The sequence below is a fragment of the Centropristis striata genome, chromosome 4, assembly GCF_030273125.1.
Source record: "Centropristis striata isolate RG_2023a ecotype Rhode Island chromosome 4, C.striata_1.0, whole genome shotgun sequence".
Taxonomy (NCBI): domain Eukaryota; kingdom Metazoa; phylum Chordata; class Actinopteri; order Perciformes; family Serranidae; genus Centropristis; species Centropristis striata.
Window position 1 is genome coordinate 37,852,736 of NC_081520.1, and position 25,387 is coordinate 37,878,122.

At 37.0% G+C, this 25,387-nt stretch overlaps 1 protein-coding gene across 1 annotated transcript; it reads left to right on the forward strand.

Moving 5' to 3' along the window:
• Nucleotides 1–214: 214 nt before the first annotated feature.
• si:ch211-235m3.5 (BICD family-like cargo adapter 1) lies at nucleotides 215–24,756 on the forward strand. Its single transcript, XM_059332000.1, has 10 exons — nucleotides 215–814; nucleotides 4,263–4,478; nucleotides 12,801–12,920; nucleotides 14,399–14,545; nucleotides 15,064–15,246; nucleotides 17,569–17,721; nucleotides 19,231–19,308; nucleotides 19,918–20,030; nucleotides 20,308–20,428; nucleotides 22,714–24,756. Exons 1-10 carry the CDS (start codon nucleotides 569–571, stop codon nucleotides 22,957–22,959), a joined length of 1,623 nt encoding a protein of 540 aa, XP_059187983.1. The 5' UTR covers nucleotides 215–568; the 3' UTR covers nucleotides 22,960–24,756.
• Nucleotides 24,757–25,387: the final 631 nt, after the last annotated feature.

Consider the following 25,387-nt stretch of genomic DNA (forward strand, 5'->3'; position numbering starts at 1 on the left):
CCCTTGGCCCCCACAGTAAAACTGGTCTAGAACCGCCACTGCCTGAAAAGTAAAGCTGGCAGCTAAATAAAGTGGAGTAAAAACATATAATATTTGCCTCTAAAATGTAGTGAAGTAGAAGTATAAAGTAACATAAAATGTAAATACTCAAGTAAAGTAATGTACTGATACTGACACTCCTCCCAGCTCTGGTCTCATCTCTCAGTTTCTGTGCTCATTGGGGATTTTCCACAATAAGGTCTGACCCTGGGCGTCGCACGCGGACAGGTGTCAGCGTGGTTGGTAACAGTTGCTCAGGTGACTGAAGCCACATCCCCATGGAGACAGTCAGTCATCTGCTGCTGACAGGCGGACCAGCCCACTCTGCAACCTGCAGCCTCACTCACACATCCACTCAGACACACGCAGGGAGCAGCAGCGCTCAGGTGTCATGGCCGGACAACTTCTCCACACATGTGCTGCGATATTTCACCCAGTTTCTGCGTCGTTGCGTCTTTAAAACTCCTCTATTTATTTATTCATTAATGAACTGATTTCTGGAGGTGTGTGTTTGATTTAACTCTCGGCTATGGATCGGCTGGATGACTGGAGCTTCAAGTCCAAGAAAATGGAGCTGGAGGAGGACTTCTACTTCGACTACGGAGCGGAGGAAATGACAGATTATCAGGACCCCGGTGAACTTGTGGCTGCTTTGAAACAAAAGGAGGAAGAGGTTATTTTGGCAGCCCAGCTGGGAAACGCATTGCTCCTGGAAAACCGTCAGTTGAAAGAGCAGAGCGACAAACTTCATGAAGAGTACGCAGACAAGCTGGAGGTAAGACGAGCCTGCTTTTATTATGATCATTCTCAGATATATACCATATTAATTAAAGTTTCCGGTGAAATGAGGCATTTAAATAAGATTTCTCCGGGTGGTTGCTGCTAGTATTTGAAGTGGGTGGTGAAAACGGGATGTTTCCTGATTAAAAAGGATATCACGCTGGAACACACATTTATAGGATCACTGATATCAGACTGTTGGAAATAATACTGTGAGAAGTTAATCTGCAAAGACACATACATCAGTTTTATTCCTTTTTAGTAAAACTGCTGCTGTTTTTTCTCGTTAAAAAATGATCCCAAGTTTGTTTGTTTTTTAATTTATTGTGCTCTTACAGTCAATCTAGTGTTGGTTTATTCATTTTCATGAATGTCTCTTATTTGTTTTTGCAAATGAACTCTTCACTGAGTCTCAATTTGTATTTATATGTCACAAATTATACAGACTATAGATTACATCAGTTACTGAACTACAAGTAAAAGTTCTGATTCAAAACTCACTGAAGTAAATGTACAAAAGTATATACATGTACTTGAAGTGTCAAAAGTAAAAGTACTCGTTATTATATTTTACTGTTATTCTGGTAGGGCTAATTCTAACTACTTAATATGCTTTTATTTGGTTTAATTTATAAACATGTGTAATAATTTTAAATTGATCATATTTTTCATGTTAAATCTTGACCTGAAAAGTAACTAAAGCTGGTAGTTAAATGTATTGGAGTAAAAAGTACAATATTTGCCTCTAAAATGTTATATAGTAGAAGTTTTAAATAAAATATGTGGGAATACTCAAGTAAAGTACAAGTACCTCAAAACTGTACTTAAGTACAGCAGTTAAGCAAATGTACTTAGTTACATTCCACCACTGGATTACATGATTATAAATGTAGCTGTCATAACTGTACTAAAGTGTAAACATGTGTTGTTTTCACACCAAATCGTCCCTTCACCTCACTGTGTTCAGGTGCCCTTATTGAAGTTTCTTTTGATTATAAAAAGATTTATAAAGCTTATATAAAATGTCTATTCTCTCAAACAACACTCACACATTTCAAACATCTTGAAATGAAGATTAAGATTAATTAACAGAGATTAATCTAAGTGTAATAAATGTCTTAAAGCAAACAAATTGATCCAAGCCTGACAGCAATGAAGTGAAAAAAATCAGGTTAAAAATAAATTCTCTGCACTTTTACACATGTTTGTGTTTGTTGTGAAGCTGTACTGCAGAAGATCACACACCTGAGCAGTTTATGACAGACTGAATAATGGCCTCATAATGCTGATGTGCCCTTCAGATGTTCAATATGAATCCTTATCAAGTGGGACAACGATTTGAATCAGGACTTTACAAAGTACAATAAAGATGTGGTGAGGACTTATCTGCAGAGAGACTGATACAATGTACAAGAGAGATCATGTGATGAGTGATTGTTACATAACTGAAATAAAAGGCTGCCACTCTGGACTATTTCCATTATTGATAATCTGCTGATTTGTCAATTAACTGATAAATCATTTGCTCTTTAAAATATTAACAACCATTATAATACCTTTATCTATAAATAGCTTTTCAAAACAGGTTAAAATGTGCATTACATACAATTAATATAAGAAAATGTTACAATAAAAAACAACAAAAGATAATAAAATAACAGTAAAATCAATAAAAGTCAGTTAAAAGAACACGATGTGTTAGCTACTCCAGAAGAAGAAAATAGTGACAATTTCCTAAAGCTCATCATATGCCTCAATGCTGTTATTTTTTAGATAAAAATATGTTTTTTATTTCTTCACATGAAACAAAGATATAGACAATGATTTTCAATTTTACCCCAAAAAAGACTCAAACTATTAATCACCTTTAAAAGTAGTTTTTCGCTGATCAACTAATCAAGTAAATAGCTAATAGGTTCAGCTCTAATTGAATATTTTAGATCTCACTGATATTTCTTTATAGTAGGCTATACATTAGATGATTTAAATTCTCAATGCAACCTCAGATACTCCATTTTCATTCATTCAGATTCCAGCTCTCATACATTTCCCATAATCCTCCACTGCTCTGAATGAGCCCATTTTGTCACTGAAATTCCTTTTCAAAACATTATTGTTGCAACATCCTTTTGCAGATCCATTGTATAAATAGTAGCAATGCACCTATTGTGAAATTCTGAGCTGATAACCAATACCCATACTGATGTTTTTTGTAGTTATTTATTACCTTTCATTGTAAAAAAACAAACAAACAATTTTTAAAGACTTTTTTGTTCAAGTCTAACAAGTCTGCAAGCCTCTGTTGAGTAACTGTGATCATGGATCAACATTATTCCTTTTTTTTTTTTTTACTTTTTTTTTTTTCAGTCAATAAAAACACATACAGAAACATCCAAAAACACAAGGGGGGTAAACACTACTGTGTCACATAGAGATGCCATTTTGTCCATCTTACAACATGTAGCTCTGTTTTGATTCTAAGACTGTGGGTCATTTGTTCCATTGATCCAATTTCTTCTACAATGTCCAGCCAGTGGTTCAGTCCAGGAGGGTCAGTTCTCAGCCAACTTCTTTTTTTTAGAATATTTTATTTTTCAGTTTTCAATTCAACAAGATATACAGATATACATGAAAACACAAACACACAACTCCAAACCCCTTTCCCAACCCACCCACAAACTGAAAAGCGAGAGAGAAAAAAAAATAGATAAATAAAATTAAATAATGAAAATATTAATGATATAAAATGAATTTAAAATAAATAAATAAAAATAATAAAAAATTAATAAAAAATAAATTAATTAATAAAAACGGTCGAGAGGCAAGGAAGACAAGAGTAAGCACTGACAACAAAGAGAATGCAAAAACTACAACCCGTCCACCATAGAAGATGGCAATGTGTCCATAGATGCTAAATAGGGCTGCCACATCTCTGTAAAAGTATTATAATTCCTGAGTATACAGTACAGGCCAAAAGTTTGGACACACCTTCTCATTCAATGCATTTCCTTTATTTTCATGACTATTGACATTGTAAATTCATCAAAACTATTAATGAACACATGTGGAATTATGTACTTAACAAAAAAGTGTGAAATAACTGAAAACATGTCTTATATTCTAGTAAGCAAAGGGTGGCTACTTTGAGGAATCTAAAATACAAGACATGTTTTCAGTTATTTCACACTTTTTTTGTTAAGTACATAATTCCATATGTGTTTATTCATAGTTTTGATGCCTTCAGTGAGAATCTACAATGTAAATAGTCATGAAAATAAAGAAAAACGCATTGAATGAAGGTGTGTGTCCAAACTTTTGGCCTATACTGTATATGTAATTTTTTCAGCCAACTTCTTGTAATGGCTTTCTTAGCTGCAAGTGATGGGATCTTCTTCACCTATTACATGATCTGGTATAACATTAATCCTTTTACTGGTGTGCAGGAGCTGGAGCAGGGCAGGCATGAGCTGCGGCTGAAGCTGGAGGGCTGCCAGTCCCAGTGGGAGAGCCAAGTGTTGGACCTGGAGAGAGATGTGAGGGAGCTGAGCGCTCAGGTGGAGCGGCTCACCCGGGCCCTCAGCGAGGCCGAGAGGGACCAGAGTCGAGCCCAGCTGGAGCACAGTGAGCACACGCAGCGACTCAGGGAGCAGCTCCACACTGTGAGTCCCACACCTGGATGTGGTTTTAGTTAGTGTTAATGTGATTCTGTCTATAAACTTTGGTTCAGAGAAAGCTCCCGGCTGCGTCAGGTAACTAATCCTCTGTGAAACAAACACCTGAGCTGCTGGCCCGCTGAGTCAAACTAGATAAGACGGGCTGTCACCCAATCCTCACACTGAAACTCAATGTTCTCTGCAAAGCACTCAGGTATCAGTCTGACTCAGTCTAATCTGCTCCAGAGTAAGGCCAAGCTCTCAGGCTGTGCAGACTCAATATGATAAAACGCTCACTTATACAAGTTAGTTGTATAAGTTTTAATCAGAGCAGCAGAGACAGAAGTCTTGAGCCTTTTGGCTTCATGCAAATGATTCATGTCCGTGTGGAGCAGCATGGAAACGATATGCAAACAAGTTGGAGGCTGAAAGTTAACGCCATGATGTGATTTGAGAGCGAGGACAGAGGGAGGAAAGCAGAGAAAAGTTCTGGAAAAAGCGTGTTAGTTGATCAGATTCAGTGTCACTTTGTTGACCAGAAATTCAAAAAATGCTCTTTTTCCAGTTTCTCAAATACAGTATGAAGATGTTCTGCTTTTGTTTGTTTTTATGTTATTTTTTGAGTATTGGTTAAACAAAGCAAGATATCTGATTCGTTTGCCTTGAGTTAATCGTGACAGTCCAATTTCATTTCCCATTTCATCTTTTTTTCTGACCTTAACTTTGTCTGAGATAGTAGATTAACTTCTTTTTTTTAAATAATAATCCTTGTGTGGAGATGGGAATAGTTTGGTGGCACAAATCTCTTACCTTAAACCGGACCTGGGACCTTTTTGCTAACCTTAAGCTACTTGGAAATTAAAAAAGGCTTTTGTTAGAATCTCTTAACCTAATCTGACTTTTGACCTCTTTCCTAATCTTAATCTGTTTGGAGATGGTAGTAGTTGTGTGTTAGGGCTCTCTCATTCTTATTTGGCTCTGGATTTCTTTACTAACATTAACCTGTGGTGATAGTCAATAAATTGAGTGCTTTACCCTATTTTTTTATTTGTTTAATGGGTTTATTAGAGTTTATTAGAGTAACTATTATTTAGACTAAGACCTTTTCATGATTATAGTCACCTAACCTGAGAAAAAGAAATGTGCAGATGAATCAAATATAAGAGCAATCATTAATTGTCGGCCTACATGAGAACATTATAATCTGTGTAACCAGATCCACATTATTTAGTAACATGGAGTTAACTTTTAACAAAGTGCTGAGGTACTCATGTGACGTAATGGACAAAAATAACTTACTGATTCACCTCATTATCAGCTCATATGTTCAAGTCAGACATTTATGATGCTCAGTGTTTGATCCTGAGGTAACAACGGGAGCAAAATCAAACCAGTCACATATTTTACTGCCTCTTATCAGGAGCTGATTGAATCACACAGCTGGACAACCTTGAGTGTTTTTCCAGCCTGAGAAAGTGGGGAATGTTTTGCTTAACATTTTAGTCATGACGTGTTGTGTGCTACACGTCTGATTACTGAGTAGAGCGGTTCTTTAAAAATGCAAACCAGAGCTGGCAAAGTTAAAAATGAATCCAAACAAGTGCAACCCTCCCATGAGTCAAGGTCCACAGATTAACTAAGAACCATGAATGTCTTTCCCCCCTCTGCGGCCGGGTTGAAGCACTTACTGAGGAAAACTCCCTGGAAATTCAGGAAAAAGTCAATTTAGATAAAAAGTGCTATCCCAGTTTGGGCTGTTAGGGAAGAAGGAAGTGGAGAAAATGTTTTATTTGGCATCAGATGCGGGCAACTCTGGACTCTGTTTGGTTGTAAAAAGCCAGAAGAGAGAGTGAATGTGTTGAAGGAAGAAACACAGTGAAGGAGCTCCATGTCTGATGTGTCGTTACCAGACGTGGTGAAGGCTGCTGTTGTTTCTGCCGCGGTGAGTTTGAATTTCTGTGATTGTGTGTGTGTCTGTGGAGGCACTCCCACAGTTATGACTGGAACAGGGGGTTTTCTTCTGTGTGTTATAATGGGGCTTCAGATCAGGCTTGAAGGTTTAATATGTGGCTTTTTCACACTAAAAATGTTTTCACACCCAGAGATATACACAATTTTAATCAAAGTAATGATCCTCTTCATTTGGTCGCCTGTAAATGGCATCATGAATTCACTTTCTATCCACTTTTAAGACAAATGTTTACTGTACACTTTCATTTAAACGAAGGATAGATAGATAGATATACTTTATTTATCCCAAGCTGGGAAATTACAGCGTCTGTATCTCAAGTTATCAGAGAAACAAGCTGAGCAAACCTTAGCAGCAGCTGTTCACCAAACAGCATCTGAGAAACATGAAACATGAAACTGCTTTATAAGTAACTATTATTTAGACTAAGACCTTAAAAAACTTAAAAAAACAAACAAACAAAAAAATAATAATAATAATTTGGCCCCCAGTAAAAACCTCCTGAACATCTGGACCTTGAGTTATCCTCATTTTCCAAAATATGACCATTTTATTTAAGTGTGAAACCGATGTACGGATGCCGTTTAAACATGTCAATATTGTGAAAAAGAACGTAACACAGCTAGCTAACATAAAATACCTTCTACCTTTAATTGAGACCCAGACATTGGTCTCTTGGGTCTCGTAGTTCAGAAACTAGTAAAAAGGTACCCAAAGATGACTTCTTCACATGTCTCACAGCACAAAAAAATAAACGATATTAAGTTTGCTATCATCAAAGGCTAAAACACACAGCAAATAGTCACTAGACAACCTTGGAACCATTTGCTCAGGAATACACTTTAGGGCATTTCTGTCTACAATTTGTCCTCTTATGGATTGTGTACATCTCTGACTGATATACTGAAGCTGTCGCAGCCATCAGAGAGCTTGAAACACTATATCCTAATTATGAGAGTGCAACCGGAGCATGACAGGAATCTGGAGGAGGCCGTCTGTGTGTTCTTACCAGAAACCTGAGAGACAAAGAATTAATAGTGTTTATAGGCAGCAGTAAAGCAAAGCAAAAGCTCTGATCGGAAAAGCTTCGCTGTGACTCAAATCCCGGAGCATTTGAGGAAGCGCCTGCAGAACAACAGTGTTGACATGTGCCAGATTGTCACATGGTTCAATGCTGACTGTAGGTGTTAAAACATCAGGGAGTGTTGAGTGATGTCAGGCTGTTTTTCTTCTGATTACATTACAAATGGTTTTATTCCTGCAAGTCACGCTGTGAGATCACTTAAAGTCAAGCATGAATGAGTTTCGCTTGTTTTGGTGCATGTGTTTGTTAATTTGTCACTTGACTCTGTGAATGTTTAACAAGGAAATATATAAAATCTGATTCTGAGGATCCAGTGAGTTATTTACTCCAAGGAAAGAAAAATATCATGAAGACATTTTGCTGGTTTAGTTTGACTCTTGTGCAAGAAAATGTTGCATGTATTTACAATATCAGTGTATTAGAAACTGGGATATAAACACGTCTAGTGGATAAGAAATGCCAGACTGGAAAGGGAGTGAGATCACTGGAAGATAAGCTGGAAATATTGATAGTATTCAGTGTATTTCTTATATAACAAATGCTTAAAGGTAAGTTCAGGACATGTGTTTGAATAAGCATTCATCACGTGTTATCAGAATTTATATTTTCACCAGCAACTTAATCTGCTTCAGTCAATATTGAATCTGAATGATCAAAGTTCTTTAATAAAAGAATAGAAGTTAGACTTTCTTTAATGAAAGTGAGATATTAGACTCCCCTGCCACTGCCTGATACTCAAAAAGAAAAAAAGTCCTAGACACACAACTGGATTACTTTTTATTTTTTATTAACAGCTTGCACACAGTGCTGGTGCAGAAAAGGAAAAAAACAAACCAACACAGTTGATTTTTTGTCCCCGTTGTTTCACCTGTGCAGCCTTGGATTCAAATGATCGTATCAAACACGAGTATCAATACTTTTGAAAACTTTTAAAAAATAGTGAAATAATTCCAAAATGATGTGTTTAAATTTCTTATAAATTGTTAAGCCAAAAATACAACTCCCAAATATATTTAGTTAACCATCATGTGTGACCCCAAAGCATCAAGTCCTCACATTTGTGAAGCGGGAACCAGCTTAAATATCGGATCATCAATAAAGTCCAGTTTTCTTTTTCCATAGATTAATTAAACATAGTTTTTTTTGTAGATTTCATAGTCTAAATGATTCATTGAAAAAAATAATTGGCAGATTAATCGGTAATGAAAATAATTATAATATTTCATTCACCTCTTTTTTTAACAAGGAGGGTAAATGGGGTGTAAATAGAGGTGGGCGATATATATCGTCTACGATAATATTGTTAACGTTGGTTTGACGATATGCAATTTTACATTATCGAGTATTTATAATATCTCAAAAAGAAAACAAACTGATATTTACCTATTTAATGTCTCAACATTGAAGTTTAATTGGGAGTCTTGAATGCTTAACTTTAAAGAAAATAAACAAGCGCTGTTGTTCTGAAACATTGTGTCCATCCATAGATGTCCTAGTAGGCAAAAATTATTTTCACAGCTTTTCTTCTTGGTAAATAAATCACATTTCAAAAGATATCATCAGATTATCGTTTTCCGAAAATTTAGAAAAATAATCAAGATTTTTTTTTTTCCTATATGGCCCACCCCTAGAAAGATATTCTGTTTTTTACTTTTTTGTGTTTCGTCAACAGATGAAATACACATTACCTTTTCAGCTTTCCACCCAGTGTTACATGATGGCCCCCCTGGCTGTGGATCACAGTGCGTTTATTGGACGCCTGTGACGAATCCACTGTGAGATTTCCGTTATTGTAAAAGGAGAAGCCTGAATTGAGGCGAGCCCCCGTGACCTCTGCTCCCTCTAGCAGCATCACATAGCTCTGGGACAAAAAAGGGAAAGACAATATACATTGGGCAGAGATATAAATCTTTCATTTGCTCCTTTGAAGTCGCCCCTCATACCCAAACATCCCATCATCCCAGGGGAAAGCCGTCTTTTCTGCCCGCTCCCTGAGGGGCTCTGCTGTAGCTGGGCTAGTCAGCTGTTGGATGCCTCCGCCTTCGGACCGGCCTGAAGCTCGGGGGGCCGTGTGAGGGGATATCATCTTTGTGTCTCTACCAAATGGAGCGTCCTCCTTCCACTCCTGTTTTGGTGATTCTCAGTGGGTCGCTGCCTCTTTTGTGGAGAAGGGGCCCGTGTTGATGAGATGAGGCACTGCTAATGATGATTTACAGACATAATCTTAACCCATAAAAACCCATGGTGACACCCATGTAACAAACACTTTAAATCTTCTAGAATCTCCCATATTCAGCTTTATGCTTCACCATAACTCATTAAATCCCTAAGCGACGTATATTCAACACCCTGGTGTGCTGGTCAAGTGACTGTGACAAGAAGTGATTTCAAAGAGCTTATTTTTTGTTACGAGGCTAAGTTTAAACCCATTTAACAATTCTAATCCGTTGTGTCCTGTATTGCATTTAACTTGTTCTGACCGTATTTCCTGAACAAATTAAATTCACAATTTTGATATATGTTATGGAGATGCAAACAAAGAGGCAAATGGATATTTGTTTTAAAAAATCTAAAAAATATGTTGTTGTTAAACAGCACTATTAATGTTGTGGAGATGCAAAGAAAAAGGCAAATTTGTGTCTCTGTAAGTAGAAAATGTGTCTAGTTTTTTATTTTAAAATAAGAAATATCATAAACATAAATACCATAAACGCCCAATGTCACATCACAGATCTTTGACATTTAGGGGAAGATTTTAAAAAAACATCATAAATGTGTTCTATGTGGTCCAGTTGGTCTGTGGTATATCCCCCATAATTTTCCTTTAAGGATTACTGGGTCTGGGTTCTTATGGGTTAAAGCCCCCCTCCTCTCCCCACTCCTCCTCATAGTGTCTGCATGCCATGTTTTTGTTTTTGTCCATCAGTGCCGGCTTTACTCTTGTCACACACACACTTCCCACTAATTTTAACCCTCACGCCTGCCTCACTTCCTCCGTACACTCTTACAAACACGTACACCCCCCCCACACCCCTCCGCTTCACCCTCATGATGTCCAAGTTCAAACCTCCGCCACATTGTTGTCTAATGTGGCATGATGATGTCACAGACAAGACCAAGATGCCCTCTGCTCCATCTGCTGCAGAGGCCCGCCTTTCATCTTCTATTATGTGGCAGTGATGGGACCTGACAGGGGCCCGCCAAACTGCTGAGTAAGGGCAACTGAGGGTCCCAGACCAGGACGGAGAGGGAGGATGGGGAGGGGGACCGGGGCTTCAGATCTGGCACTGCAAAGATCCCTCGGTTTCACATTCATAATGTGTCAAAGTCTTGTGTTGGAAATAAGAAAGTAGGGTATAGTTAGATGAACAAGTAGAACAATGACATAATAAATAAATCGCTATCTACAACCTTTTTTGATTGGCTAGTCATTTCTGTTTTGGATGGATGACTGATCACAGGAGTCATGTTGGTTTTTGTTTTTTTTTGCCTTTTTGGCTTTTGACCTCATGAAGGGTGGTGGACATTTTAAATGGTGTTTTCCCCTTAATTGGGCAGTTTGACAGTAAAGAGGTAAATCTGATCATAAAACATTTTCAAAACATTTTTTTTCTCTTCTTTTAAATCCAACCTTGGGCAACGCTTTATAATAAGGTCCTTAATAACCATTAATTAACAAGTAATAAGGCATTGTTCTCGCTTTAGATCCGGTAGTTGCAAAAAGCATAGTTAACTTATAGTTAACTTATTATAGATGAGCAATAAAGTATATTTTAATATCAATAAGCAAACAAAATAAGATTAATAAAGGCATGGCAAAGACATAATAGGTGGGTCATGGGTGTTTGTAATGCCATTATTAACACTTATATAAGCTTATAAACACACAATAATGTTAATAAGCATCTTGTAAGGACTTACAAGGGCCTTATTACTTGTTAATTAATGGTTATTACAAGGACCTTAATATAAAGCGTTACCCAACATTGTTTATATGTATGTTTGGTAGCACAGGACACACTAGTTTGTGAACTACCTCTGAAGTCTTTGGCATTTTGGGCCGTAGCCATCTGGTTCTTTCTGAAGCCAGAAGAGACCATGTGGCTCCACCAGGTCTTTTTTCCAGGTTACACCACAGGGATTGTGTGATGTGTTGAGTGTTTGAGCTATCCATCTCCAGGGCTGTTGGAGAATCCCTTCCTCTACTGGCTGTCGTTTCCTCAGTTGCCACAAGTCTTTGTTGCTGATTATGTTCGGTCGGTTGATACATTTTCGGATTTTCAAGTAGGACTGGCTAGGGCTGTGCGATATGGACCAAAAGTCATATCCTGATATATTTAGGCTGAATATCCATATAGGATATATATCCCGATATTTTTATCGCAAATTGAGAGCAAATGTTCAGTTAAAGCCAATTATGACATGTCACAAGTAGTTTTAATGAAACCCTTTATTTAAGTAAACATAAATTCGGTATAACAACAGGAGTACCTTTTTAAAAAAAATCAAAGCTCCATAAAGTGCACATTTGAATAAAAAAATATCTTAAATAAAATAGCCTGTAAAATAAGATAGGCCAATCCTTTTCTGTAATAATTATATTCTGATCTTTGTTGTCGTGTGTGAACGTGAGTTACGAGCTGTTCCTTAAAAAGCTTTATATGATGGATTTTTTCAAGAACTGAAGACATGAAAATTTTATTTCAAGTAAAAAAGGGAGAAAAGATAAAAAAAAAAAAAACATAGTTTTGTCTTTCCTAACCCTTCAATCATCTTGTGACCGCTCCGATTGTATCTTTAGACCCCACTGAGGGTCTTTGGGTTCCCGGGCAGGGAATATTGTAAACATGAGCAGTAAAGAAAACCATCTCCCACTTTCATTGCGCTTCATGGCCCACAGCAACAACAAAAAAACACATGTTCAATTTTAGCCACCTAATCCCCACCTTTCACTTGGGTATCATATTGTGCTTCTTCTCATCAGGGTCGAGATTACAGGATTTAAAATCCTCCTGCTATATATTTGGTTATTTTAAGATTCTCTTAAAGCTCATCCCTCAGGCCAGATCCAAATGTATGATTCCAGTTTTCCCGGTCATAGTTTGATTTCTAGCTGAGTGAACTTCTTCTCTGCTTTTATCTCTTTTATCACGAAAAGAACAAAGAAGGCTGTCCTGCCAATTCAAAAGACAACATGTTTTTTCTTCTTTCACTTTCTTTCATTTGTGAATCTCATGTGTGTGTTTCCTGTCTCTGTGTATTTGTGTGTGTGTAGGCCATGGAGGTGGAGAGAGCCATGTCCAGTGAGCTGCAGGCTCTGAAACAGGAGCTCCAACAAAAAGGAAACCACAACAGGCCGCAGGACGAGGAGCTGATCAGCGCCATGAGGGAGCAGGTAAATAACATGCACTCTTATTTGTTCCTGTAAAGGCTGCTGCCAAACCAAAACTAATCCCTTATATAAAAAATGTAAAATGTTCTGTCTGAGAGCATTGTGTACTCACACGGACAGGATGACCAGAACACACTGCTCCAGTGTGTCTGTGTGTGTTTGTGTTATATTTCCTGTCAAAAGCATTGATTGTGTTACCAGCTGCTGGTTCACCTCGCCTTACCTTTTTGCATTCACTTCAGTTTAGTGTCATTAACAGACCAGACTGTGACAAGAAATGTTATAGAATAGAATAGAATAGAATAGAATAGAATTCTTTATTGTCATTGCACAAAAATACAACGAAATTGGATGGCAGTCCTCTTGGTGCTTATAAATTAAAAAAAATTAAAAAAAGAATAAATAAAGGCAAATAGAGTTCTAACATAATACAAGACAAAATACAGTATGGCGACCATTTTTAACCTATGTAGAAAAAAGTGGATAACACTGATTGTGTAGTTTTGTATTACTGACCCTGTATTATATAAACATTTTTATAACTATGATTTATTTATTTCTAACTTTAATTATTTTTTAAATTCCTTCATTCATTCATTCTAATTTATTTATTTTTGTTTATTATATTTAAAAAATCCCGTCGGTCATGATATGTATTTAAATTAATTTATCTGATTTTTTTAATTTTTTGTTGTTTTTGTGTCTCACTTGTGTCTCAATTGTTGTCCTATTTAATTGATTTATTTGACACAATAGTAATAATCTTGTAGTAAAACATGAACATGAAGAACATGCAACAACAAATTAGATGGGAATTAATATGGGCACATAAAAGAAGCCAATAGAAATAAAATAAGACAACCCATTAAATAGAAAAGAGTACCAAGAAAAATACAACCTAAATACAAGAAACGGTGAAGAAACGGCATTTCCACAATAAAATTGTATTTCCAGCCCATCTTCTACCATAGAAACATCTATGTTTCTTTCTGTATATAAATTTAAAAATAGGGTCAGACTGCACAGAACTTCCCTTAATAATTAATAAGAAGCAATATCTTTCATGTATTCATTCATGATTCAGCGAAATCAGGCTTCAGCTGCTTCTTCCAGTAACAGAGAGTATTCCTTGAAAATACAAATTCTTGTCTGAATAGACCTGGTGGTTAAAGAGACCCGTCTCCTAATAAACACAGCAGGGCAGATTCTGATAATGGTTTATGCAATCACACTTTCGTTTCGAAAGCAGAGAAAAAAATCCCCACATTAAATGAAAAAAAGTACCTACTTTAAGAATTTTAGCGAGAATAAAGTCAGAGATAAAATTCCAGATATTCTTGGCAGCTCTCCAAACACCCCTACGCCAACACTGGTGGAGTGATACGGTGTGGTGCAAGTAGATAGTGGTAGTTAGTGGGAGTTTTCCTTTCCGAGAAGTTATAACTAAAATAAATTATAACACTGTGTTCGTGTTCTCTCAGGTGCTGCGTCTCACCCAGAAGGAGCAGGTGCTGGAGGAGCGTCTGGAAAGTGTGTGTCAAGAAAACACCGAGCTGAGGGCAACTTTGGCCTCTTTACACACACGCCTGGCCCTGCACGACCAAGTCAACCAGCAGCACAGCCAGCAGGTACAGGACACATGCACATACCCACAGGCAGACACACACACACAGACGGGGAAACACAAAACAGCTCAGTGCGGTCGGTGTATGAATGAAAGAGCCTTCAATAACAAAGGGATTTTCTACTCCCTGCCCGGCGGACTGGGTTTCGGCGGGATTGTGGACAGCATTGCTAAACAATCACCTCATTCCCGTCATTGTGACTTTCACTGGCAATTCTGGATTCCACTCGTGTTCGTTTAGTTTCATGTTGTGCTGCAGGCTGGAATCTGGCATGTCAGGATTTCTCTCCCACTGAAAGTTAAACAAGTCTCTTGTGACGGCTCTTTATAAAGCACACATATGGCCTTAGGGAAAAATCATTATCAAATCCCTCTCTCTGTTTATCATCGATATAATCTGAGGATTCATTACGTTTTATCTCTGTCATCTGTTGTACATGTTGCTAACTTCATATTCACGTTTGTGCCTGAAGCCTTTGTCTCTGTGTTCATGTATGTGTGTGTGCCTCCTTGTGTGTTCAGCTCGCCGAGGCCTGGCAGGAGGTGGAGGTGGCGCGGGGTCGCTCTACACAGCTGCAGGCGCAGGTGGAGGAGCTTCAGGAGGAGGTGTCCCTGCACGACGGAAGGAGTCACGGAGACGCCTCGCTGCTGTCGGAGCTGGAGAGCAGCCTGGAGACGGCAGGGCTCGGGGTCAGCAAAGAAGAGGTATCAAGCAGATTCCTCAAATTATCAGGCCAGAACAGGAAAAGATTAGGCTGAAATCTTCATTTCAGAAATATAAAAATAATATAAATAATATGCTTCATACGGGAAAAAAATCATGAGGCCAGAACAGGGAAAGATTGGGATGAAATCTTCATTTTAGAAATATAAAAATAATATGAAGAATATGCACTCCACTTCAGTTTGTTATGAGATTGTCCACTTCAGTTTTGTTTGTAAAAAACAAAATATTTGTAGTTATCTTTGTAGTTATTGTTCAGTGTGGTTGTAGTTGAATTACAGTAATTATGACTAGTCATCTTTATTTCTTTCTTTTTATGCATCACAGTATGATTTCAGGTCTTGGGAAATACTACAAGCAGTTTATTTTCCAGGAAATTTACTACATCTATTATAGAAATATTGTGATATGAAATCATACATCCAGTGACTTACTTGATTCCTGTGGTCTATGTCTAGTACCATCAGGTTGAATGCACTGAATGTAAGTCGCTTTGGACAAAAGAGTCAGCTAAATGACATGTAATGTAAAAATGTAATGATTTCTTTATGCATATCACATAACACGCTTTGCAATAGGTGACAGGGCATAGTTTAAAATGTTTTTATAACACAGTTACAATGGAGGCTGCAGATTAATTGTGCAAAATGAAAGTAAATCTGTTCCCAGAAGTAGGAAATATTCAGTGTATCTGATTAACACAAGCAGCCTTAGCAACGAGGCAGAGAGGCTGTAAATTAAATTACTTGTACTGTTCTGACTTTATCTCCACACTGTGGTCGGCAAGTGTTCGCTTCAGGCTTTTTTTCTATTGTACTCCTGCCTGCGATGATTCATGTCTGTTTTGAGGGGAAATTGTTTTCCTGTGATGACTGGAAACAAGAATATTAAACAAAGTCTTTCCTGAACGATGTGGTGAGATAACAGAATAATGGCTGCAGAGAAACTTTAAAGTTGAGTTTTAGGAAACATGTCTAAATGTTGTTGCAGGGAGAGGAACGTGCTGACTGAACATTTTGTGCAAGTTCTTTGTGAGAGTGTGACTCGTGTTTGGACAGACATGAGGAGGTGTGAGATTTCAAAGTGAAGACGCTCTGAAGACATACTAGATAAGAATTGTTGCTTTGAGTTATGAAACTGACAGTGAAGCTCTCTGTGTTTCTACTGTTTGGTTCCAGTAGGAAAATGTGACATTGATCTGCACTCATGAGTCATTCGCCACATTTCCTGTTTGTCATCGCCACATTGTAGGAGAGTTTCCTTGTTTTACAGCTTGCGGCGCCCATTTACACCTGCGTCTGTTAACGGATCATAGCATATCATGTGATTATCTCTTCTACTGTATGAAAATCAACCTCAAGATATCTTTGTTGACCTGTCATAGGATCAACATCATGTGACTCAAGGAAGTTAAATATAGTGATGAGGTCATGTTTGCTCCTCCCAGCGTGTAAATACTTGATGTCACTGATTTGTGTCACACTGAAATGAAGAGGAGGAAAGATATACCTTGTTTTTTGACCCAGTTTTTGAAACTTTAGCTCTTTTATTGTAGGCTAGTTATATAGTAGCAGCCTCGAAGCACAAATAATAGTTGTGAGAGAAACTAGGGATGGGAATAATAAATCAATGATCGATTAATGGTCGTTAAGAATTTGCTCAATCACATCGAATTTTTAATCGATCTGTGTATTTTTTTATTTTAATTTTATCTTTGAGCCTTTGAGCTGAGAATTAAATTGGATAAAGGTACAGTTTGCAAACTGGAAGTTGCAATAACAGTTATAAAACACATAAATACAAGAGACAACCTTGCTAGCATGAATTACTGAGTTTAATTTTATCAAAACTTATTTAGACACCAAACACACTTAAATATGCAAGATTAATATGAAAACTAACCTCATGCCTCTTCGGGGGCTAAAACATAAAACATTGAAGTCCTTGACGTTATCTTTACAGAATAATCTCAGTTGATTTAGTTTTACGATCGACAGGATCAAGTCTCTTTTCGTCCTTTCAAAATAAAAGCGTCCGTTATCAAAACAGGCTTGTGCATAGTACTGTATATATATATATCTTTTATTTTGCCCATGTATGCATGCGATTAATCGATTAATTGATCATTAACGATAGATAATAGAATATTAATATATATAATTGAGTTGGCAGGTTTCTTCCAAATGCAGATCCCTAAGAGAAACTCAACACTTCTAACTACCTATTTTAGGTCATGAAAACTGAAAGTTAATAATTAAGTTGGCACTTTAGAATCAACACGCCTCCTCTCTATTTCTGCGTAGATAACACAAGAAATGGGCTCCATCCTTCGGTTGCTGCTCCCATTGACTGGCTCGGGGAGGTCAGAGGTCATGGATCAACAGGAGGACATGCAGGCGGTGCTGCAGCAGCTGAAGGGAGTGGCCCAGAGCCTGGCACAGACCTCCAGCCCTCAGGTGAGAGACGGTCACACAGAATGAGCAAGTGGGGCAGCAGAGGAAATGCAAAACAAAAGGCTGACCTTGTTGTTTTAAATCAAAGGGGGATGGGAATATTACACTGTGCCTTTTATATCTTAGAAGGATTTCCAGAATCATATATCAATAACGTATACAGAGAATATATGTGCAAGACTCCCAGCTGTTGAGTCTATATGTGTCACGCTAAATAGGATAAAAGGTAGAAACACAGGGGTGCAATAACTGTACTCTCTGTAAATGTGTAGTCAGCGATTCTGGATAAAGATTGTTGATATTTGAACTGAACAGCGAAACAAATACACCCCTCCCATCAGCGCTCCTTCACACCGTCAGCATTTGCCAAATTTACCGTCCCTCACACTCCCACTTGGCCACTTGGATTGTTTCCGTTATTTACAGAGCCAGGTCTGTTCCAACACCTGACTTTTTTTTATTGCACACAGAGAATAAACAGATAATGGACTGCAGAATTAATTTTTTTACATCTGTTTTAACATATAAGACAATATACTACAATCGAATAAAGGCATAAAAACATTTTTCCGTAGAAATTAAATAAATCCCACAATCGTCTTCATCTGACGAATGACCAACCAAGAGAAAAGCTTTTTTTTTTCTTTTTTCTCTTTCGTCAATTATTTTCTTTATCTCTTTGCTGATCCTACCCCAGTGTCAGCATAGAAATACCTCCTCCTCCCTCCTTTTAACTGGCTAACATACTACTCACTGCCAAATTTTGTCTGGGAAAATTGAATCAAGCTCTTCTTGTCTGTGTGCTGTCGAATAGGACCCAGTGACAGGCATTAAGAAATAGATATAGAAACAGCTAATCTTCTCAGTGAGGCATTACATTAAGACTGTCAAAACAAATTAAGAAGTCCTTGTAGCTGCATTAAAACTATGTCACTTGTGGGCCAGTGCAACATGCACAGCTTATGTAAAAATAAAATAAAAGATATTTAATAGCACACATGATATCACCTTGAACCTCTAAAAAGGGTTTTATGATCCAGAAAAGGGACTGAACTGGACTGAAAGTGAAATAACTTCACTACTTTGTTTTTTCTGGACAAATCATTCTGAAAGTATTCTCCTCACATACCACATCCATCATTTAATTCACATTCAACCTCTCTGCCCCCTGGTGGCTGTTTGAGGCACCACGGTGTCCTCACACTAAACCATGCTGAGGAAGTGTGTTCTTGTTAATGCAGTGGATGTCAGTGAATTGTTGCAATAGATAGCTCATGTGTATTGTTGAGCCTCTATTTGCCACAAGCAACCAAATACAATTATCTAGTTGTGTCTCATGGCATTCAGATCCGTAACAGGTGTTTACCACTGTAACTAAATATTCCTGCCCATCCCCTTCCTCCCTTGGAGCGCCTTGCAAATAGGCCAATGCCACAGAAGCTCCTTTTTGGTGTAGATCTCTGAGAATTGCACAGCTGACACCTGATCCATGTGTTAATGTGTCTGTCCCAGGAGCTGAATCGGGCTTTTGTCGACAGGACGGGCGATCAGTGTGGGAATCCGAGCGCAGCACAAGGACCCAGAGATCAGGTAACACAGTGATGCACGAACAAGTCTGTCAGGGAGGAGCAGAGCACACAGCAGCCCATTATTTTAGGATTTGATTGTGTCTTTACTCACCTTGCTGCTGTCACTGTCATTCACTGACCTTTGAGAGCTTTTATTTTTACTGAAAATTGTATTTTTTCTCTCTCTTAAAATGACTTGAACACATTGAATATTATAGTGCAGTATAACACCTGAACAAGTTCACAACTTCCACAAAAATATTTGTAAAGAATTGCAACTTATCTCATTGCCACTTCAGTGTAACCATCTGTCTTAACCGAAAAACCCCAAACACTGTTAAATGCTCCCTTTAAATTGTATTTTTATTACATTAGAAAAAGTTGATTTTAAAACCAAAATGGCTCATTGTAAGCTCCAGCAGTATAAAAGATTAAAACTAAATAATAATTAAAAAAAGTTTTCCCACACTTGTACATTTTTGGAGATGTAGTAACTGAAGTAATATGCACATGTTCTGTATTTTTCATCTCTGTGGGATAAAATTGTAAAAAAAACAATAAAACATATTCACACAAAAAAGCATTTAAGATAAACAGTAAGTTTCACACAGTTCATTTCTTTGTCCTGCAGAAGGTTCAGCTGCAGCAGGAAAACACTGAGCTGAGGCAGAAGCTGCAGGGCATGCAGGAACAGACTGAAGTGGTCCAGCAGGCCATCAGAGACCGAGATGAAGCCATAGCCAAGTGAGACCCTTATTATTCTCAATGCAAATTATAATAAATCTGATATATTCTGCTGTGTATGACAGCATTTGTTTGTTTTACAAGAATCTTACAAGAATATATAATATTTCTGCAGAATATGGGTTGAATATTCAGAAGAAAATCAAAGAATTACTGTCAGGTGTTACAAAACATATAGTGAGATGAGTCACTGTTGCAGCTCTAGTAATGAGTTTGAATTGATTCTTGTTTGCTACTTTGATGATGTGACTGAAGAGATTAAATCTTTTCTTGGTAGGAAAAACCTGATGGAGGCAGAGTTGGTGAGAAGTAAAAATGACATGATGTCTCTGAACAACCAGTTACTAGAAGCCATCCAGCGTAAACTGGAGCTGTCGCAGGAACTGGAGGCCTGGCAGGTGAGACGCCTTTTTAAATGCGATATAGAATTAGACCAAAGTGCATATATTGATATAGTTCAATTTTTTTTATTTCTTTATATATAAATGCTGCCCTGACTAGGGTTTGTCATATTTAGTTATTTTATAATGTTCTTCATTATTTTCGGTAACGCTTTATATTAAGGTCCTTGTAATAACCATTAATTAACAAGTAATAAGGCCCTTGTAAGTCCTTACAAGATGCTTATTAACATTATTGTGTGTTTATAAGCTTATATAAGTGATAATAATGGCATTACAAACACCCATGACCCACCCATTATGTCTTTGCCATGCCTTTATTAATCTTATTTTGTTTGCTTATTGATATTACAATATACTTTATTGCTCATCTATTATAAGTTAACTATAAGTTAACTATGCTTTTTGCAACTAACGGATCTAAAGCGAGAACAATGCCTTATTACTTGTTAATTAATGGTTATTAAGGACCTTATTATTAAGCGTTACCTTATTTTCTCATATGAATATAGTTATTTCAGAAAAAGATTGGCCTATTTTATTTCATAGGCTTTTTTTATTTAAGATATTTTTTTATTTAAATCTGCACTTTATGGAGCTTTGATTTAAAAAAAAAAAAAAAGGTGCTCCAGTTGTTATACAGTATTTATGCTCACTTAAATAAACGGTTTCAATAAAACTATTTGTGACATGTCATATTTGGCTTTGACTTTGACTCAACATTTGGTCTCACTTTGCGGTAAAAAATATCAGGAAATATATCTTATATATGGATATTCAGCCTAAATATATTGAGATATGACTTTTGGTCCATATCGCCCAGCCCTACCTTAAACCATCTCTTATGCTGCCACAAACTGACTTGTAGACTGTGAGCACAACTCCTTTTTTATGAAATACTTTACAGATCCATTTTGGTTACACCTTTTAGATCTGCATCATAACTGACTTCATATATGGTGATAATTTGACAAGACAGGAGATGGATGTCTCACAGTTTGGTGTCCTCAGTGGGAGGTCAGGGACAGATGCAGCTGTATCTCTCTCGGATCTGTCAGTTTGGAGGAATATGAGCAGCAGGTGTTTCTGTCAACGAGTCCTTCTGGTGCTGAGTCACGATGCCAAGCAGAGCCATCTGCCCGATTGTCTGATCTCTAGTGTTTCAGTGGAGATAATGCAAATAATATCTTAATTGGGAGAAATCTGGTTTGTTAGCAGAATTATCATGTTGTCCTTAATCAAAATGTGACTTCTAATGTAAAGTATAAATGATAAATATATACATTTAGTCATTTAGCAAACTCTTTTACCCAAAGCAGCTTAAAGAAAATGGGAAACAATCAAGGTACATTCATGGAAAAAATTATTAGACCACGCTTGTTTTCTCTAATTTCTTGTCTTCTTTTCTCTAGCCATTTTCCATGGTTTTCCTGACAATGACTTTGGTTATTATCAGCTCTTAAATGTAACTCTTATGAGCTATATTTCTATTGTTATCGCTATATTTGTCCAAACAAATGCATCTTTAGTTGAACCAGGCATTAAAATGAACAAGAAATTGTAGAAAACAATGGTCGGTAACACTTTACAATAACCATCTAAGTGATGTTTATAGATGGTTTATAAGCCAATTATTAACCATTTACAAAATTATATACATATTTAATCTTTAAATGTTTTCAAACAATTTCTTAAAGGTATAAGAATAATTTTGAAATCATTTACATACTTAATATGGTGTTAAAATGTTATGAGTGCAAAACTATTAATAAACGAATAATTATAATGTAATTGTTTATGGTAAAGTAACTATCAACTTACATTAATATACCATCTATTTGGCATTTATAAATTATACTTCAACATTAATACATTTTCTATTCACCATTCTAAATGGCCTATATACGGTTTATAAATGATGATTAAACATTAATAAACTATCTGTTTACCATTTGTAAATGGTCTATTTACCATCTATAAATGATGGTTATTGTAAAGTGTTACCCAATGGTCTGATGTTTTTTTTCATGACTGTATAGTGCGATAAGAGCCGTTGGCGCTAGTGATGATTCTTTAGGAGTAGAATGAGTAGAGGAGTCTTGTAAGTGCAGATACAAACTGGTATCAACTCATCTAGAAAAACAAAAAAGCAAAGCAGTGTTTAGATCTGATGCAGGCAGTTGGCTGTACTGTTTATGATAAGTTTGATTGATATGAGGGCCGTGTTGCTCCTGCTCCTCAGACTTGCAGCTCATTTCCTCTTCCTCCCCACCTTTCCTCAGGACGACATCCAGATCATCATCAACCAGCAGCTCAGGACCCAGCAGCAGTCGGAGCATCCTCAGAAGAAGCCCGCCTCCAACGGCATGTCCTTCTTCCGCAGGCCCAGCCGGACGCCCTCCACCTGGACACGCCAGCCCTCCTCCACCTCCAGCTCCACCTGGAGCTCAGACACTAATCAGGGCAAAACCCAATCCCCCTGGAGGGACTGGTTAAGACGAGGGAAAGGGGCAAATAATGGACAGTGAGTGTTAAACCTAACCCCTGAGGATGTGCCAGGATGTGAAGACAGGTCAGAGGGAAGTCACAAGTGCAGCTTCCTGTACGGCGAAAAGCCATAAAGACACTTTAAGTGACCAACAACGGAGCCACTGCGGACAAAGACTCTTCAAATAGGCACTTACTTACTTGTACACATTTCACTGAGAGGCTGAGCCCTTCTAAAATCTAAACTGTGACAACCTTGAACACTACATTTTTTCACAGAATTACATTAGAAGGTTTGTTTGAGACTGTAGATATGTGCCTTATTTTTGTAATATTATGAATGTCTTTATGTCTGAGACTTTATACATGAAATACATGGTAGATCAGTGGCAAGTATTTGTTCACATTATTTAATGTCACAGATCAAAGAGAGAGAGAGAGAGTGATCAAATACTTCATTTGTAATTGTGCTGAATCGTGTTGTTACACCAAGTCTGATGTGAGAAGTTACGTTTTTTACTGACAGCTTTGCTCAAAAGCTAAATATGTAAAAATGTTGATTGTAAAAGTAACAATGTATGTCTTCATGTACACTGACATAGCTGTTTCTTGTTATTTTTCGTTCTCTGAATGATGACTTGGTGTTGTATGTGTGAAGCTGACACGTTGATGTTTGTTCTGTGACTCAGTGTTAAATATCAAAGCTGCTCAGTACAAACTGGGTTGTTTCCTAAGCTGTCTGACTGGCCACATCTGGAATGATTGCTGGATAATTTCACAAAACATCAAATAATATGTACAGTTTTGTGTTTTTGAGTATTTCTGTTCAAAATGTTAAAGTGAAGAGGGAAGAATCGGCCAGCTGACGACACACCTGCACAAGATGTTTTGTTGGAAAACTACTCAGTTCAGAGCAACAGTCATTCACTGTTTTATTTAGAGTTAGTATTATTTTGGAAAAGTACATTGTCTTTTTAATATCATGGCAGATTTCTCTGAAACAACTTGCTAAATGCACTGACTTGTTTGTAGAACCTGTAGAATATAAAGCGTGCCTGTAGAAATGCCATCATTGCTTCCGCAAAGTTCAAATTGTACTGTTCAAAAATTGCATTCCAACACGTTGAACTTGACTGACAGGTGAAGGAAGAGGAGTTAACTGTAAATGTTTTCCTCAGCTGATAAACAGTACAGCATAGGGCTTATTGCATTGCAAAGAAAATTATTCTGCTGACTTTAAAACTTCAAAGTAACAAGTACTTTGGGACCTTCATAGAAATGTAGGCTTTCAAGTGTAGTGGAGTCAAAGTCATACATTTCTAAATATGAAAAATACTCAAGTCAAGTACAGATTCCTGAAGAAGAAATTCTTATGAGAGGATTATATCAGGGAACTAGAAAATGTTTTCAATTTAAAGAGTTGCAACTAATTTTCTCCTGTACAAAATCAAAATGCAGCACCAGTCGCAGGATGACCTGATACTGAGATAGTTTGACACAAATTGAAAAAAAAAGTATCTGTATTGTTGAAAGTAATTTGTACATGTACTGGAGATCCACCAAATCCTCACTGAGTCTACATGTTTGATACACACAATTACAAAGCTAAAATGTTTTGTTTTTTTAATAAATCTTGACCAAATTCTTGAAAAAAAATGATTGCAGCAATTTCATTTACAGGGTTAGAGGTACATTTCACTGCCTCATAACATGAAAAGGATATATCATATTTGTGATTCAGTGATTAATAAAGTAAAAGATCAATAACAGTTATGAAATTGTGACATCATCAGGTAAATTAAATTGCTTTCCTTGCAAAATAAACTTTCTTATATACAGTAGCCTTTATATGTGTTTCTTTCTTCACATAACCCACATCTATGAGCTTTTAATCAATTTCATACAACCCAAACACATTCAAGGCATTTTCAGCATTGTTTATTCAGAGCAACCCAGTGAGAGATGCAGTCTGCTGCTGCCCTCTGCTGACGGTCAGCAGCATCAGAGAAATACCACAGAACAAGCAGATGAAGCTGAAGCATCAACAGACTGCAAACAGCCAGTGCAGTCTCACAGTAGGGTAAATCAGATTTGTTCCCTGGATATTCTACAACATTTACATCTAAATACATTATCGTAAATTAAAATGTAAAAAACCAAACATTTAAATTGCATGCATACATTTAACATACAAAAGGCAAGAATATCTCAGTCCTTCCTATTTATTTAACCAGTTATTTATTAAAAAACTAGATCCATTGTTGTAGGGTGGGGGGATTTTTATTTGTATGTGTGTTATGTAAAAAATCAAAAAGTATTATCTGTGTATATGACTGTATTTTTAACTTGTTCTTAATAAAAAGATAATTGAAAAAAAAAAATAGATCCACTTGTCCTTTTTTCCCCCTTACCATAAAAAGTGGAAGCAGTGTCTTATCTAATAGCTTCTATTCTTTCTTGCATAACAGT

Excerpts from the sequence above, each read along its gene's own strand:
- si:ch211-235m3.5 (XM_059332000.1), top strand. The coding sequence starts at position 569 with ATGGATCGGCTGGATGACTGGAGCTTCAAGTCCAAGAAAATGGAGCTG. Across the intron at positions 12,921-14,398 it reads TCAGCGCCATGAGGGAGCAG|GTGCTGCGTCTCACCCAGAA; the intron begins GTAAATAACATG and ends GTGTTCTCTCAG. Across the intron at positions 14,546-15,063 it reads ACCAGCAGCACAGCCAGCAG|CTCGCCGAGGCCTGGCAGGA; the intron begins GTACAGGACACA and ends TTGTGTGTTCAG.